The following is an 18,296-nucleotide window of genomic DNA, read 5'->3' as shown; positions in this document are numbered from 1 at the left end:
CTCTGAAAAGCTCACCTGCAACTGGGCGTGAGCAAAGGGCGGCCGACTGCCCAGTGTCAGCAACTGCCTGACCTCCCAGAGGTTACAGCTGAATGGCTCGGAAAAGATCGGCCCGAGCTGTTGTGTCATGCTTGTGTTTCGCGCGTTGTCAGAGATGACAATGAACCTGCAAAACCCAGAATTTGTAACCTGGAGGGAAAGGCAGTTTCTAGGCCTTGTGTGCTCATCGGAAGAGCCCTGCTGGATCAGACGACTGGTCCAACTGAACCATCAGACCAGTGGTCCTTCTAGCCCAGCATCCTGTCTCACACGGTGGCCAATCAGTTCCTCTGGAGGAACAACCGGGCAGAGAGGCTGAGGCCTTCATAAGAACATCAGAAGAGCCCTGGTGGATCAGAGCAGTGGTCCTTCTAGTCCAGCATCCTGTCTCACACTGTGGCCAATCAGTTCCTCTGGAGGAACAACAGGGCAGAGAGGCTGAGGCCTTCATAAGAACATCAGAAGAGCCCTGGTGGATCAGAGCAGTGGTCCTTCTAGCCCAGCATCCTGTCTCACACTGTGGCCAATCAGTTCCTCTGGAGGAACAACAGGGCAGAGAGGCTGAGGCCTTCATAAGAACATCAGAAGAGCCCTGGTGGATCAGAGCAGTGGTCCTTCTAGTCCAGCATCCTGTCTCACAGGATGAGTCAACAACAAGGCATAGAGTCAAGGCCTTTATAACAGGGCTCTTTTGATGCCTCAGTCTCTCTACCCTGTTGTTGGCCCTCCAGAGGAATTGTTTGGCCCCTGTGTGAGACAGGATGCTGGACTAGATGGACCACTGGTCTGATCCATCAAGGCTCTTCTGATGTTCTTAAGAAGGCCTTGGCCTCTGTGCCCTGTAGTTGGCCCTCCAGAGGAACTGGCTGGCCACTGTGTGAGACAGGAGGACAACAGGGCAGAGAGGCTGAGGCCTTCATAAGGACAACAGAAGAGCCCTGCTGGAACAGACCAGTGAGGGCCCATCTAGTCCAGCCTCCTGTCTCACACAGGGGCCAACCAGTTCCTCTGGAGGGCCAACAACAGGGCACAGAGGCCGAGGCCTTCATAAGAACATCAGAAGAGCCCTGCTGGATCAGACCAGTGAGGGTCCATCTAGTCCAGCCTCCTATCTCACACAGCGGCCAACCAGTTCCTCTGGAGGGCCAACAACAGGGAACAGACGCCAAGGCCTTCATAAGAACATCAGAAGAGCCCTGCTGGATCAGAGCAGTGGTCCTTCTAGTCCAGCATCCTGTCTCACACAGTAGCCAACCAGTTCTTCTGGAGGGCCAGCAACAGGGCAGAGAAGCCGAGGCCTTCATAAGGACATCAGAAGAGCCCTGCTGGATCAGACCAGTGAGGGTCCATCTAGGGCAGCATCTTGTCTCACACAGAGGCCAACCAGTTCCTCTGGAGGTCCAACAACAAGGCATAGAGGTCAAGGCCTTTATAAGAACAAAAGAAGAAGATCCCTGCTGGATCAGATCAGTGGTCCATCTAGTCCAGCATCCTGTCTCACACAGTGGCTGCAGGAAGTGGTGGCAGATACAAGCACAGACAGCTTCAAAAGGGGCCTGGAGATACATATGGAGCAGAGGCCCATTTGTGGCTATTAGCCACAAGATATCGATGGAACACTCTGTCAGTGTGATGCTCTGTATTCTTGGTGCTTGAAGAGGGGCAAGAGTGGGAGGGCTTCTGGAGTTCTGGCCCCAGTGGTGGACCTCTTGATGGTACCTGGGTTTTGGCCACTGTGTGACAGAGTGTTGTGTTGGACAGGATGGGCCATTGGTTTGATCCAACGTGGCTTCTTTTATGTCTGGGGCAGTGATGCCATGTATTCTTGATGCTTGAGGGGCAAGAGTGGGAGGGCTTTTAGAGTTCTGGTCCCACTGATGGACCTCCTGATGGTACCTTGGTTTTGGCTGGTGTGTGACACGGAGTGTTGGTCTGGATGGGTCACTGGCCTGATTCAACATGGCTTCTCTTATGTTCTTATGTGACACAGAGTGTTGGACTGGAGGGGCCATTGGCCTGATCCAACATGGCTTCTCTTATGTTCTTATGTGACACAGAGTGTTGGACTGGAGGGGCCATTGGCCTGATCCAACATGGCTTCTCTTATGTTCTTATGTGACACAGAGTGTTGGACTGGAGGGGCCATTGGCCTGATCCAACATGGCTTCTCTTATGTTCTTATGTGACACAGAGTGTTGTACTGGATGGGCCATTGGCCTGATCCAACATGGCTTCTCTTGTGTTCTTATGTGACACAGAGTATTGTACTGGAGGGGCCATTGGGCTGATCCAGCATGGCTTCTCTTATGTTCTTATGTGACACAGAGTGTTGGACTGGAGGGGCCATTGGCCTGATCCAACATGGCTTCCCTTATGTTCTTATGTGACACAGAGTGTTGGACTGGAGGGGCCATTGGCCTGATCCAACATGGCTTCCCTTATGTTCTTATGTGACATAGAGTGTTGGACTGGAGGGGCCATTGGGCTGATCCAGCATGGCTTCTCTTATGTTCTTATGTGACACAGAGTGTTGGACTGGAGGGGCCATTGGGCTGATCCAACATGGCTTCTCTTATGTTCTTATGTAACTAATCCAATTGCTCTGGCTGACTTTTGGAGAAAACCTGAGGAATGGTACCACTACTGGGGCACCTGAAGGCTTGCCCCAGTTCACCATCCTGGATGAAGGCAGAAAGGAACGGGTTTAGACCAGGGGTGGCCAAACTGTGGCTCGGTAGCCGCATGTGGCTCTTTCAGAGATATTGTGTGGCTCTTGAAGGTCTAGCACCCTGTTTTCCAGCTTGGAGAAGGCATTTGTCTCTTCAAAATCACTTCTCCAAGCCAAGCCGGCTGGCGGCTTGTAGAATGCATTGAAAGTTAAAGTTGCTTTCTTTCCACCTCTCCTTCTCTCCCCTACCCCTCCATCTATTTCCTCCCTCCCTCCCTGTCTTGCGGCTCTCAAACGTCTGACATTTATTCTGTGTGGCTCTTACATTAAGCAAGTTTGGCCACCCCAGTTTAGATTTTGTAAACTGATACGCGAAGACAATCATGAACGCCACACGTTTCCTCCCTCTACCGCCACCCCTTACCTAAATCATCCAGCTCGACGTGGCCAAGCACATACAGGCCGCTTTTCTTCAGGTCGTTCATGAAGCTGATGAGGCGCACAGAAGTCCTCGGGTTCCGGACCATCAACAGCACTTGCGGGCGCCAAAACTTGACATGCTCTTTGCGGATGTCCAGCATCAGCAGGTACTTGCGGACCTGGGAGGTAGGAAAGCATAAGGGCAGTTGAGTCGTCCAATCACGTGTCACAAGCAGGGGACCAGGAAGGGCCTTTGACTTGCTGCCACCCCTCAGGTAAGGGTCTCTCTGGGAGGGCCCAGAGCACCCGCCCAACTCCTCTGTCTTTCTTCTTAACAAAACACCTTCTGTCCGTGACCAAGGAGATGTGAGGACCCAGGTAGTAGTAGAAGAAGAAGTTTTTTGTAAATACTCAAAAACAAACAAGTGGTTTTAATTATTAATGCAACTGTGAAAATGGAAAAACGGTAAAAGGCGGTGGAAAGAAAATAAAAGCCCTGATGCAACTAGCAATACATCCCCTTCCTCTAGTAACGATAGACTCACCACTCCTTGGGTGAGAGAACCCTCCTGCTGCAGCCTATCCGGAGAGAACATTTCCCTGTCTGAATCTAGGTCTTTTATTTCCTGCCTCCCAGGTCCCACCTCTCTAGCTTTCACTGGGCAAGTTTTCCCTCCAAAATTTCTGCTCACCCAATCAGAGGGACAGAAGGGATCCTGGGAAATGTCGGCTCTGTAACTACTCTAACACAGGCTTCCCTGGAGCCTGTAGGCCCCACTAGGCCTAGGACCATGTCGCCAGGTAATGGTGGCAGCAGTGGGGGGAAATGCAGTCCTCAGCCCCCCCCCCCCCCCCAAGTTTCTACAGTTTAGAAGGTGGATGGAGGGATCCACTTGCTGGTGGAGACGAGCACTTGAGGTTCAACTCACATACCATATTTCGAAGCTCCTTGGAAGAGGAGTGGGGTAAAAATGAGACTGGAAGCGGAGCTGAACGGTTTTCCGCATTTGTCTCACAGACTGATTCGACGCATGCAGAATTTCCCTCAGAAACTGTATTTTTCAAAAAAAGCCTTTTGTCTCCTGTAAAAATATCTCAGAGCCTTTGCCGGAGGAGAACCTCCCAGACTGTTTCGAATTGCTCTCAAGTGGAAAGCCTGGGACAGACTAGGAACACACAGGCAGAAGAAGTTTCAAAAATTTCTTCACGCTGCTGAAAGGGAGCTTTCACACCTGAAAACTTACAACAGGGGTGGCTGAACCGTGGCTCTTTCGCATGTATTGTCGTTACCCGCCCAGAGTTCATTTCGGGAACGGAGGACTATAAATTGAAAATAATCAATAAATAATAAATAAATCGTGAGGCTCTTAAAAGCCCCCACTGCCCCATCAGCCAGCTTGGAGAACGCATTTGTCTACTGAAATCACTTTTCCAAGCTAAGCCAGCCGGCAGCGTGAATACATTAAAGTTGCTTTCTTCCACCCCCCTCTTCCCATCTATTTTCCTTCCTTCCTTCGCCATAGTTACCACAGAGCTTGTCCGTGAAAGGGCAGCTTCTGGGAGAGCTCTCCCAGCCCCACTCCACCTCCCAGTCTCATTTTTATCTCACTTTTGGGGGAGGAAGATAAAGGAGATTGTGAGCCGCTCTGAGACTCTTCAGAGTGGAGGGCGGGATATAAATCCAATATCTTCATCTACCTCACAGGGTGTCTGTTGTGGGGGAGGAAGGGAAAGGAGATTGTGAGCTGCTCTGAGACTCTTCAGAGTGGAGGGCGGGATACAAATCCAATATCTTCATCTACCTCACAGAGTGTCTGTTGTGGGGGAGGAAGGTAAAGGAGATTGTGAGCCACTCTGAGACTCTTCGGAGTGGAGGGCGGGATATAAATCCAATATCTTCATCTACCTCACAGGGTGTCTGTTGTGGGGGAGGGAGGGAAAGGAGATTGTGAGCTGCTCTGAGACTCTTCAGAGTGGAGGGTGGGATACAAATCCAATATCTTCATCTACCTCACAGAGTGTCTGTTGTGGGGGAGGAAGGGAAAGGAGATTGTGAGCTGCTCTGAGACTCTTCAGAGTGGAGGGCGGGATATAAATCCAATATCTTCATCTACCTCACAGGGTGTCTGTTGTGGGGGAGGGAGGGAAAGGAGATTGTGAGCTGCTCTGAGACTCTTGAGTGGAGGGCGGGATATAAATCCAATATCTTCATCTACCTCACAGGGTGTCTGTTGTGGGGGAGGAAGGTAAAGGAGATTGTGAGCCCCTCTGAGACTCTTCGGAGTGGAGGGCGGGATATAAATCCAATATCTTCATCTGCCTCACAGGGTGTCTGTTGTGGGGGAGGAAGGGAAAGGAGACTGTGAGCCGCTCTGAGACTCTTCGGAGTGGAGAGCAGGATATAAATCCTATATCTTCATCTACCTCACAGGGTGTCTGTTGTGGGGGAGGAAGGGAAAGGAGATTGTGAGCCCCTCTGAGACTCTTCGGAGTGGAGGGCGGGATATAAATCCAATATCTTCATCTGCCTCACAGGGTGTCTGTTGTGGGGGAGGAAGGGAAAGGAGACTGTGAGCCGCTCTGAGACTCTTCGGAGTGGAGGGCAGGATATAAATCCTATATCTTCATCTACCTCACAGGGTGTCTGTTGTGGGGGAGGAAGGTAAAGGAGATTGTGAGCCCCTCTGAGACTCTTCGGAGTGGAGGGCGGGATATAAATCCAATATCTTCATCTACCTCACAGGGTGTCTGTTGTGAGGGAGGAATGTAAAGGAGATTGTGAGCCGCTCTGAGACTCTTGAGTGGAGGGCGGAATCTAAATCCAATGTCGTCTTCTTCTTTTCCCTTCCTTCCTTCCAATTCTCAAACATCTGACGTTTGTGGGCATTCGATGAAATTGCTGAGCAGACAGGTAAAAACGGATAAAAGGAAGTCCTTCTTCATCCAAAGGGCGATTGACATGTGGAATTCACTGCCACAGGAGGTGGTGGCGGCTACAAGCATAGCCAGCTTCAGAGGGGATTGGATAAAAATATGGAGCAGAGGTCCATCAGTGGCTATTAGCCACAGTGTGTCTATATATATGTGTGTGTGTGTGTATATAATTTTTTTGGCCACTGTGTGACACAGAGTGGTGGAATGGATGGGCCACTGGCCTGATCCAACATGGCTTCTCTTATGTGACACAGAGTGTTGGACTGGATGGGCCACTGGCCTGATCCAACATGGCTTCTCTTCTGTTCTTATGTGACACAGAGTATTGGACTGGAGGGGCCATTGGCCTGATTCAACATGGCTTCTCTTATGTTCTTATGTGACACAGAGTGTTGGACTGGAGGGGCCATTGGCCTGATCCAACATGGCTTCTCTTCTGTTCTTATGTGACACAGAGTATTGGACTGGAGGGGCCATTGGCCTGATTCAACATGGCTTCTCTTATGTTCTTATGTGACACAGAGTGTTGGAATGGATGGGCCATTGGCCTGATCCAACATGGCTTCTCTTATGTTCTTCTGTGTCTTACGGCTCTCAAACATCTGACATTCAAGTCTTGCAGCTCTCAAACATCTGACATTCATGTCTTGCGGCTCTCATACGTCTGACGTTCATGTCTTGCGGCTCTCAAACGTCTGACGTTCATGTCTTGCGGCTCTCAACCATCTGATGTTTATTCTATGTGGCTCTTACGTTAAGCAAGTTTGGCCACCCCTGGGCTATACCCTGGAAACTATGTTGGTCTTTAAGGTGCTGCTGGACTCTAATCCACGATTTCCTCAGAACCATCCTGGCAGCCATTGAAGTTCCCCAGACACTGTGGCTGTAGGACGGGCAGAGTTCAGTTCAAATTTCTCTCCGGGGCAAAATTGCAGCTGCAGCACCCTATCGACTCTGGCAGCCGCCAGCTCTCCCTCCTTCGGCCCTCCCCGGAAGGGAGCCTCCTCCCTTCTTATCTGCCTCAGCCGGCCACGCATGAAGGGGCAGCGTGAGGCAAGGCAGATGGGGAGCGTGAGGGAAACGTGGCACCTGCCTGTCAGCCCTGGGATTGGCAGGAGGAGGGTTCCGCCTGAGCGCCCCACTGCCCTTGCCAGCGCTGAGGGGATAATGAGGGGTGGCAGCCGCTGACAGGACCATATGCCGGCAGTTCTGCCTTGATGGAGGGGTGTGGTTCCATGTTAGCGCCAGATTGTTAGCGCCTCAGCGGCCGTGATGGAGGCTGGGTGGGCTCAGGCAGAGAGTTGTGCCGGGCACAGGCCAATGTGGTTTCATTCTGGGAGACTGCCATGAGGCAAAACTGCATACGTTTGCTTTGAGTCTGCAAGTGTTACGCACACGGGCCCGTTTTCGACCACGTGGCATCCAGGGCACAGCAACTGCAGTGCCGCTCCATTCCAGAGCCAGTTTGATGTCGTGGTGAAGTGCGCGGACTCTTATCTGGGAGAACCGGGTTTGATTCCGCACTCCTCCACATGCAGCTGATGGAATGGCCTTGGGTCAGCCATAGCTCTCCCAGGAGTTGTCCTTGAAAGGACAGCTTCTGGGAGAATTCTCTCATCCCCACCTACTTCACAGAGTGTTTGTTGTGGGGGAGAATGAAAGAGGAGGTTGTGGGCCACTCTGAGACTCTAAGATTCAGAGTGGAGGGTGGGATATAAATCCAATATCATCTTCTTCTTCTTCCTAGGGAGCCAGTGTGATGTAGTGGTTAGGTGTGCGGACTCTTATCTGGGAGAACCGGGTTTGATTCCCCACTCCTCCACTTGCACCTGCTGCAATGGCCTTGGATCAGCCATAGCTCTGACAGAGTTGTCCTTGAAAGGGCAGCTGCTGTGAGAGCCCTCTCAGCTCTACCCACCTCACAAGGTGTCTGTTGTAGGGGAAGGAGATAAAGGAGATTGTGAGCTGCTCTGAGACTCTGATTCAGAGGAAAGGGCGAGGGATAAGTCTGGAGTCTTCTTCTTCAGATCCAAAATGGCTGCCGTACCTCGCCTTCAGACACACACTGAAGATCCTTGTGTTGTGGTGGCAGCTGAAACAATCTGCACAGCCAATCAAATCTCCAGTGGCCAATCAGAAGCCTTGCTGGGACAAAGCCCACCTGGCCCTGCCCACTTTATAATAACGCAAGGTGGGCACCAGGCAAAGTATCAGAAGAAGAAGACGACTGTAGATTTATACCCTGCCCTTCTCTCTGAATAAGAGTCTCAGAGTGGTTTGCAATCTCCATTGTCTTCTTGCCCCACAACAGACACCCTGTGAGGTGGGTGGGGCTGAGAGAGCTCTCCCAGAAGCTGCCCTTTCAAGGACAACTTCTGCCAGAGCTATGGCTGACCCATTCCAGCAGCTGCAAGTGGAGGAGTGGGGAATCAAACCCCCGGATCTCCCAGATAAGAGCCTGCACACTTAACCGCCACACCAAAATAGCGTATAATTGTATCATTCCGAAACCATTAACCCCCCCCCCCCCTTTCCCCCGGTCTGTGGAAAATTGTCTTCCACAAAATCGGTCCCTTGTGCCAAAAAGGTTGGGGACGACTGGACTAGATGACCCTGGAGAAGAGAAAGACTGCAGATTTATACCCCGTCCTTCTCTCTGAATCAGAGAGAATCTCCTAGATCAGGGGTGGCCAACGGTAGTTCTCCAGATTTTTTTTTGCCTGCAGCTCCCATCAACCCCAGCCATTGGCCATGCTGGCTGGGGCTGAAGGGAGTTGTAGGCAAAAAAAAACATCTGGAGAGCTACCACTGGCCACCCCTGCCTTTCTCTTTGTGCCTCCTGCATGCGTATATGTCACTCTGACAAAGCAGAGCTCAGGGCAAGCTAATGCATTTATGTTCCCGGCTTGCCGGCATTTGTCTTCACTACCGAGGACATGTGCATTTGATCAGCGTCCGTCGGGGTAACATCACCCCGGAGAGTAAATGTTATTACCCCAGACGCGCAGCGGAGAAATTCATTCTTTCTCTTCCCGTTCTCTCTCCCTCTCTCCTCCCCCACCGGCATCCAATCTGCCACTGGCTTCTGGCCAAAACCCCCAGCTCCGCGGGGCTGCGGACGAGAGGTCGAAAAGGGGAAAATCCCCAAACGGTGTTTTTGACGCTTGCTTTTATCCACCTGCTCCGGGTCTCCTTTTTCCTACGGCTGAGCTGCCAAAATGAATTGGACTGGACTGACGGTTGTGGGCACCTTCGTGACCCTGGCTGAACGAGAAAAATGGCGGTGGGAGGGGCAGGGGGAGAAAGAGAGAGAGGGAGAGAAAGAGAGAGCCAGTTTGGTGTGGTGGTGAAGTGCACAGACTCTTATCTGGGAGAACCAGGTTTGATTCCCCTCTCCTCCGCTTGCAGCTGCTGGAATGGCCTTGGGTCAGTTTGGTGTAGTGGTTAAGTGTGTGGACTCTTATCTGGGAGAACCAGGTTTGATTCCCCACTCCTCCACTTGCACCTGCTGGAATGGCTTTGGGTCAGCCATAGCTCTCTTATCTGGGAGAACCAGGTTTGATTCCCCACTCCTCTGCTTGCAGCTGCTGGAATGGCCTTGAGTCAGCCAGAGCTCTCTTATCGGGGAGAACCAGGTTTGATTCCCCCTCCTCCGCTTGCACCTGCTGGAATGGCCTTGGGTCAGTTTGGTGTAGTGGTTAAGTGTGTGGACTCTTATCTGGGAGAACCAGGTTTGATTCCCCAGTCTTCCACTTGCAGCTGCTGGAATGGCCTTGGGTCAGTAACAATGTTCCCTCTAAGCTGCAGAGTCTTGTGAGCAAACATTCTACTTTGTGAGCTACTGGCAATAAAGTTGTGAGCTACTGGCATTAAAGCTGTGAGCTACTGCTTAAATTAGTGTGGTCTGGGGTCATCCTTCCTGAGCGAAGACAAAACTGTGTGAGCTGGAGGATAAAAAATCTGTGAGCTAGCTCACGCTAACTCAGCTTAGAGGGAACACTGGTCAGTAACAGCTCTCGCAGGGTTGTCCTTGAAAGGGCAGCTTCTGGGAGAGCTCTCTCAGCCCCACCTACCTCACAGGGGGAGGAAGGCAAAGGGAGACTGTGAGCCACTCTGAGACACTGAGATTCAGAGTGGGGGGTGGGGTATAAATATAAAGCAGGTGCTTTCGGAGGGGGTGTTGGAAAGTGCTCTCAGGTTGCAATCAACGTATGGTGAGCCCATGGGGGGAAAGTGCAGAAAAGGGCAACCAGAATGATTAAAGAGTGGGGACACTTTCCTTATGAAGAAAGGTTAAAGCGCTTGGGGCTCTTTAGCTTGGAGAGATGACGACTGAGAGGTGACATGATAGAAGTTTACAAGATGATCTATGGGATAGAGAAGGTGGAGAAAGAAGTCCTTTTTTCCCTTTCTCACAATACGAGAACTCGTGGGCACTCAAAGAAATTGCTGAGCCGCTGGGTTAGGATGGATAAGAGGAAGTCCTTCTTCACCCAAAGGGTGACTAACGCATGGATTTCACTGCCACAGGAGATGGTGGTGGATACAAGCATAGACAGCTTCGAGAGTGGCTTCGAGAGGGGATTGGATCAACATATGGAGCAGAGGTCCATCACTGGCTGTTATCCAGAAGATATAGATGGAACTCTTTGTCTGGAGAAAATGATGCTCTGTATCCTTGGTGTTTTGGGGGGAGGAACAGTTGAAGTGCTCCTAGTATCTTGACCCTGCTGGTTGACCTCCTAATGGCACCTGTTTTTTTGGCCACTTTGTGACAGAATGTTGGACTGGATGTGCCATTGGCCTGATCCAACAGGGCTTCTCTTATGTTCTTACATAGAGGACAGTGATGCTCTGTCTTCTGGGTTGTTGGAGGGCAACAGTGGGAGGGCTTCTAGTGTCCTGGTCACACTGGTGGACCTCCTGGTGGTTCCGCTTTTTTTGGCCATTGTGTGACACAGAGTGTTGGACTGGATGGGCCACTGGCCTGATCCAACACGGCTTCTCTTATGTTCTTATGTGACACAGAATGTTGGACTGGAGGGGTCATTGGCCTGATCCAACATGGCTTCTCTTATGTCTTTATGTGACACAGAGTGTTGGACTGGATGGTCCATTGGCCTGATCCAACATGGCTTCTCTTATGTCTTTATGTGACACAGAGTGTTGGACTGGATGGTCCATTGGCCTGATCCAACATGGCTTCTCTTATGTCTTTATGTGACACAGAGTGTTGGATTGGGTGGGTCATTGGCCTGATCCAACATGGCTTCTCTTATATCTTTATGTGACACAGAATGTTGGACCTGATGGGCCATTGGCTTGATCCAACATGGCTTCTCTTAAATTCTTATGTGACACAGAGTGTTGGATTGGGTGGGTCATTGGCCTGATCCAACATGGCTTCTCTTATACCTTTATGTGACACAGAATGTTGGACCTGATGGGCCATTGGCTTGATCCAACATGGCTTCTCTTAAGTTCTTATGTGACACAGAGTGTTGGACTGGAGGGGCCATTGGCCTGATCCAACAGGGCTTCTCTTATGTTCTTATGTGACACAAAGTGTTGGACTGGAGGGGCCATTGGCCTGATCCAACAGGGCTTCTCTTATGTTCTTATGTGACACAAAGTGTTGGACTGGAGGGGCCACTAGCCTGATCCAACATGGCTTCTCTTATGTTCTTATGTGATACAGAGTGTTGGACTGGATGGTCCATTGGCCTGATCCAACAGGGCTTCTCTTATGTTCTTATGAGACTGGGCCATTCTTTATACGCCTACGGCAATGCCGATCACCACTTTGGGGTCAGGAAGGAATTTTCCTCCAGGCCAAATTGGCCCGGGATCCTGGAGTTTTTTTGCCCTCCTCTGGCCATACAGCAGGGGTCACCGGAAGAGCAGGGGGGATCCTAAGAATTCCCTTCATTATCAAAGATTTCAGGTTTTCACGGCTGGCAACATCAAGTGCCGTGTTCTACAGGAGAAAGTTTTCCTTCCAGATGTTTTGTTCTCAGCCCCACCAAACAATGGGCACATCCACAAACCAATTGCCCTTTCATCACACCCCCTCCAGCCTAGAAATAGCAGCTCTCCAGCAGCCCTGGCCCCACTCAATGCACAGCAGCCAAGAAGGTCAGTGCGCCTGCTCCGGCTGCAACGCCACTGAGGATGTTCTCCGCAGCCGATGACGAAACGTCTGGAAGGAAAACTTTCTCCCGTAGAACACGGCACTTGAGCCCGAAAGATTCCACAAACCCTAATTCCCTTCATTGTACAGAAGGCTGGACTAGATGATCTTTGGGGCTCCCTCCAGCTCTCTGTTTCTATGAGCCAACAAATTCAGGACTCCGCCTGGTCGTGTCGGGACAGAGGCCTCGGGTTCTGCCGCGTGGGCCAGCGAGACAGCAGCTGGGTAATAAGAACATTCCATTAAGCGCCAACGGGAGTTTTTAAGTGCATGTTTTTATGACACCAAAATTAAAAGGCTGGGGACGGGCAGCGGGCCCAATTTGTCGGGGCTGGGAACGACTCCCAGGGAAAGGAGGCACGCCAGAGGTGTGTGTGTGTGGGGGGGAGGCACAGGGATGGCGCCAACTAGAAGGACAACCCGGCTGTTCAAGTGAGATGCAAAAGGACGAGCTCCGCCCCCCCCTCCGCAAACAAGGCATGGGCGGGTTGGAAAAATTAATCACTGTGCTGGAAAAAATGATCCGGACTGAACAGACACAGCTATCTGACTCTCTCCTTCGCAAATGATTCATTAAGGCCTAGGATTCCCAAAGCAGAGGGCAAACCCCTTCACACTCCTCCCCCCCCAGGGAATGAGAAGTTCGTGGGAGAGAGAATATGTTCAGACAGGGCCAGTTTGGTATAGTCGTTAAGTGCACGGACTCTTATCTGGGTGAACCGGGTTTGATTCCCCACTCCTCCACTTGCAGCTCCTGGAATGGCCTCGGGTCAGCTGTAGCTCTTGCAGGAGTTGTCCTTGAAAGGACAACTTCAGTCAGAGCTCTCTCAGCCCCATCCACCCTACAGGGTGTCTGTTGCGGGGGGAGAAGATATAGGAGATAGTAAACCGCTCTGAGACTCTGATTCAGAGAGAAGGGCGAGGTATAAATCTGCAGTCTTCTTCTTCTTCCTCTCCTCCCTGGCAAGCCAAGTTAGGATGATTGTCCCCTCCTGCAGTGAATGAAATACCTTTCTCCCTTTCTCACAAGACAAGCTCTGGCAGAGGTTGTCCTTGAAAGGGCAGCTGCTGTCCGAGCTCTCTCAGCCCCGCCCAACTCGCAGGGTGTCTGTTGTGGGAAAGAAGAGAAAGGAGACTGTGAGCCATTCTGAGACTCTGAGTGTATTGCGGGGTATAAATCCAATATCATCTTCATCTTCTTCTTCTTCAAGAGGGGGATTGATTGGATAAAAACTGGAGCAGAGGTCCATCAGTGGCTATTAGCCACAAGGTTGCAGCACACGTGGACTATTGCACCCTTCTTAAATCTTCGTTCGCGAAGCCAAGCCGAGAGAGAGAGAGAGAGAGAGAGAGAGAGAGAGAGAGAGAGAGAGAGATGGAACTCTCTGTCCGGGGCAAGTGATGCTCTGTATTCTTGGTGCTTGGGGGAGGTGGGCAACAGTGGGAGGGCTTCTGGTGTCCTGGCCCCGCTACTGGAACTCCTGATGGCACCTGGATATTTGGCCATTGAGTGTTGGACTGGGAGGGCCAGTTTGGTGTCGTGGTTAAGTGTGTGTACTCTTATCTGGGAGAACCGGGTTTGATTCCCCCCTCCTCCACTTGCACCTGCTGGAATGGCCTTGGGTCAGCCATAGCTCTGGCAGGAGTTGTCCTTGAAAGGACAACTTCAGCCAGAGCTCTCTCAGCCCCACCCACCTCACAGGGTGTCTGTTGTGGGGGGAGAAGATATAGGAGATTGTAAACCACTCTGAGACTCTGATTCAGAGAGAAGGGTGGGGTATAAATCTGTAGTCGTCTTCTTCTTCCTCCCCCAGCCCCCGCCCGCAAGCCAAGTTGGGATGACTGTCCCCTCCTGCAGTGAATGAAATACTTTTCTCCCTTTCTCACAATACAAGAATTGGTGGGCACTCGATGAAATTAAGGAGCAGAAGCTTAGATGAGAGAAAAGGAAGTTCTTCTGCACCCAAAGGGTCATTAAGATGCGGGACTCACCGCTGTAGGAAGTGGTGGTGGCTACAAGCACAGGTAGCTTCAAGAGGGGATTGGATGAACATATGGAGCAGAGGCCCATCAGTGTGGATTAGCCAGAAGGTACGGACCAGGGGTGACTGAACTTGCTTATGCAAGAGCTGCATAGAATAAATGTCAGACGTTTGAGAGCAGCAAGATGGGAACATCAGCTATTTGAGGGAGGGAGGAAGGAAAATAAGAACCTAAGAGAAGCCATGTTGGGTCAGGCCAATGGCCCCTCCAGTCCAACACTCTGTGTCACATAGGAACATAAGAGAAGCCATGTTGGATCAGGCCAATGGCCCCTCCAGTCCAACACTCTGTGTCACATAAGAACATAAGAGAAGCCATGTGGGATCAGGCCAACGGCCCCTCCAGTCCAACACTCTGAGTCACATAAGAACATAAGAGAAGCCTTGTTGGATCAGGCCAGTGGCCCCTCCATTCCAACACTCTGTGTCACATAAGAACATAAGAGAAGCCATGTTGGATCAGGCCAATGGCCCCTCCAGTCCAACACTCTGTGTCACATAAGAACATAAGAGAAGCCCTGTTGGATCAGGCCAATGGCCCCTCCATTCCAACACTCTGTGTCACATAAGAACATAAGAGAAGCCTTGTTGGATCAGGCCAGTGGCCCCTCCATTCCAACACTCTGTGTCACATAAGAACATAAGAGAAGCCATATTGGATCAGGCCAATGGTCCCTCCAGTCCAACACTCTGTGTCACATAAGAACATAAGAGAAGCCCTGTTGGATCAGGCCAATGGCCCCTCCAGTCCAACACTCTGTGTCACATAAGAACATAAGAGAAGCCATGTTGGATCAGGCCAATGGCCCCTCCAGTCCAACACTCTTTGTCACACAGTGGCCAAAAAACCCAGGTGCCATCAGGAGGTCCACTAGTGGGGCCAGGACACTAGAAGCCCTCCCACTGTGCCCGCCCTCCCAAGCACCAAGAATACAGAGCATCACTGCCCCAGACAGAGAGTTCCAACAATATGCTGTGGCTAATAGCCACTGATGGACCTCTGCTTGGAAGGAAGGAAGGAAGGAAGGAAGGAAGGGAGGAAGGGAGGGAGGGAGGGAGGCAAATAGATGGGGAGAGAGGAAGGAGGGAGATGTGGAAAGAAAGTAACTTTAACTTTAAATGCATTCTCCAAGCTGCCAGCTGCTTTAGCTTGGAGAAGTGATTTAAAGAGACAAGCTGGCCAACGAAGTGGTGGGGGCTTCAAGAGCCACATAATAAAGAACTTCATGTATCTCCTGAACCACAGTTTCGCCACCCCTGTTCTAAGGAGAGTTCAGGCTTGACTGGATAGAACTACTGATTTGTCTTTCTGGTGGTTCTCCTCCAATACTATTTTTTGAATGTATTTATTTAGAGAGCCAGTTTGGTGTAGTGATTAAGTGCACGGATTCTTATCTGGGAGAGCCGGGTTTGATTCCCCACTCCTATGCTTGCAGCTGCTGGAATGGCCTTGGGTCAGCCATAGCTCTCACAGGAGTTGTCCTTGAAAGGGCAGCTTCTGTCAGAGCTCTCTCAGCCCCACCCACCCACCTCACAGGGTGCCTGTTGTGGGGGAGGAAGATAAAAAGATTGTAAGCTGCTCTGAGATTCTGAGATTCAGAGTATAGGGTGGGATATAAATCCAATATTTCTCTCCTTCCTTCCCAGCTGCTGGAATGACCCTGGGTCAGCCACAGATCTCGCAGGAGTTGTCTTTGAAAGGACAGCTTCTGTCAGAGCTCTCTCAGCCCCACCCACCTCACAGGGTACCTGTTGTGGGGGAGGAAAATAAAGGAGATTGCAGGCTGCTCTGAGACTCTGCAATTCGAGTACAGGGCGGGATATAAATTCAATATCTCTCTCCTTCCTTCCTTCCTTCCCAGCTGCTGGAATGGCCCCGGATCAGCCACAGATATCACAGGAGTTGTCCTTGAAAGGGCAGGTTCTGTCAGAGCTCTCTCAGCCCCACCCACCTCACAGGGTGTCTGTTGTGTGGGGAGGACGGGAAAGGAGATTGTGAGCCGCTCTGAGGCTCTTCAGAGTGGAGGGCGGGACATTAATCCAATATCACCTTCTTTTCCTTTTATCAGATTTGTGATGATGAGAGGGGAGGTGGGGCTTACCTGGTGAAAGATGAGGGCCTGGCTGATGTAGCCCCAACTGCTGCTGGGCGACAGGTAGTGGAGGGCCAGCAGGAGAACGATCATGAAGGCCACGCTGGCGGAGGCGTAGATGGGGCTGATGAAGAACACCATGACGGTGCAGCCCGCGATGCCCAGGACGCAGGTGTGCCAGGTGAAGTACCGGAAGGTGGGCCTGGGGAGGGAGGAGAGCAGGGGGGGTTAGAGGCAAGCCTTGTGTACCCCCCCGGGCTTCCTAGACTATGAAGGGGCCTGTGAACCCCTCTGGCCCAGCTGGGATCATGTGAGTGAGCATGGGGCTCATAGGGTTGCCAGTCTTCGAGGGCCACAGTGGGAGGGCTTCTGAAGTTCTGGCCCCACCGGTGGACCTCCTGATGGTGCCTGGGTTTCAGCCTCTGTATGAGAGCCAGTTTGATGTACTGGTGAAGTGCGCGGACTCTTAGCTGGGAGAACCGGGTTTGATTCCCCACTCCTCCACTTGCACCTGCTGGAATGGCTTTGGGGTGAGCCATAGCTCTCACAGAGCTGTCCTTGAAAGGGCAGCTTTTGTCAGAGCTCTCTCAGCCCCACCCAACTCACAGGGTGTCTGTCTCCTGAGAGTCAGTTTGGTGTAGTGGTTAAGTTAACTCTTATCTGGGAGAACCGGGTTTGATTCCCCACTCCTCCACTTGCAGCTGCTGGAATGGCCTTGGGTCAGCCATAGCTCTCGTAGGAGTTGTCCAATATCTCTCTCTCCTTCCTTCCTTCCTTCCTTCCTTCCTTCCTTCCTTCCTTCCTTCCTTCCTTCCTTCCTTCCTTCCTTCCTTCCTTCCTTCCCAGCTGCTGGAATGACCCTGGGTCAGCCACAGATATCACAGGAGTTGTCCTTGAAAGGGCAGGTTCTGTCATAGCTCTCTCAGCCCCACCCACCTCACAGGGTGTCTGTTGTGCGGGGGAGGAAAATAAAGGCGATTGTAAGCCACTCTTGAGTCTCTGATTCAGAGAGAAGGGTGGAGGATAAATCTACAGTCGTCTTCTTAGGCTGTATAGGCCACTGACCTGATCCATCATGGATTCTCTTAACATTCTTATGTCTGGGGCAGTGATGCTCTGTATTCTAGCTGCTTAGGGGGTGGGGGGAACAGTGGGAGAGCTTCTGGAGCTCTGGCCCTACCGGTGGACCTCCTGATGGCCCCTGGGTTTTGGCCACTGTGTGACACAGAGTGCTGGACTGGATGGGCCACTGGTCAGATCCAACATGGCTTCTATTTATTCCGGGATTTATATCCCGCCCTTCCCACGAGTGGCTTCTCTTATGTTTTTAGGTCTGGGGCATTGATGCTCTGTATTTTTGGTGCTTGGGGGTGGGGGGGGCTACAGTGTGAGGGCTTCTGGATTTGTGGCCCTGCTGGTGGACCTCCTGCTGGCTCCTGGTTTTTTGGCCACTGTGTGACACAGAGTATTGCATTGGATGGGCCACTGGTCTGATCCAACATGGTTCCTCTTATGTTCTTAAGCACGGCCTGGCAATTTGTGGCTGATTAACTGGTGTGTGGGGGAGGGGGCCTTGCCAGCAACGTAAGGAAATTGCTTGCAACCCACTAATATCGCCCCCCTTTGCACCTCGAGTCGCTGGGGACTCTCAAACGTTACATGGGTTAAACTGGAAGTGACACAGGCTGCAGTAGCGTTCCACAAAAAAGCCGCACAGACTTTTGCGGAATGCTAGAATGTCCCGTGTTACTTCCAGTATAACCCAGAAGTAATCCAGACTGGCCTTTTCTTGTAGACAAAGCCCGGCAGGGACTCATTTGCATATTAGGCCACACCCTCTGACGTCACCACTGTTTCACAAAGGGCTTTTTTTCTTGACGAAGCCCAGCAGGGACTCATTTGCATATTAG

General features: G+C 51.5%; 1 protein-coding gene across 1 annotated transcript in view; it reads right to left on the bottom strand.

Moving 5' to 3' along the window:
* The window catches only part of LOC132574471 (solute carrier family 12 member 9-like), a 188,501-nt gene that overhangs the window by 17,133 nt on the left and 153,072 nt on the right, over window positions 1-18,296 (bottom strand). The window contains exons 10-11 of the mRNA XM_060242823.1: window positions 16,396-16,588; window positions 3,132-3,306 (exon numbers count right to left, since the gene is read on the bottom strand). Of these exons, the coding sequence (XP_060098806.1) occupies window positions 3,132-3,306; window positions 16,396-16,588 (368 nt within the window). The remainder of the gene's footprint in view (window positions 1-3,131; window positions 3,307-16,395; window positions 16,589-18,296) is intronic.

The sequence above is a fragment of the Heteronotia binoei genome, chromosome 6 (genome assembly GCF_032191835.1).
Source record: "Heteronotia binoei isolate CCM8104 ecotype False Entrance Well chromosome 6, APGP_CSIRO_Hbin_v1, whole genome shotgun sequence".
Lineage (NCBI taxonomy): Eukaryota > Metazoa > Chordata > Lepidosauria > Squamata > Gekkonidae > Heteronotia > Heteronotia binoei.
The sequence above is the reverse complement of the archived record's forward strand: the minus strand, read 5'-3'. Positions and strand labels throughout refer to the sequence as shown.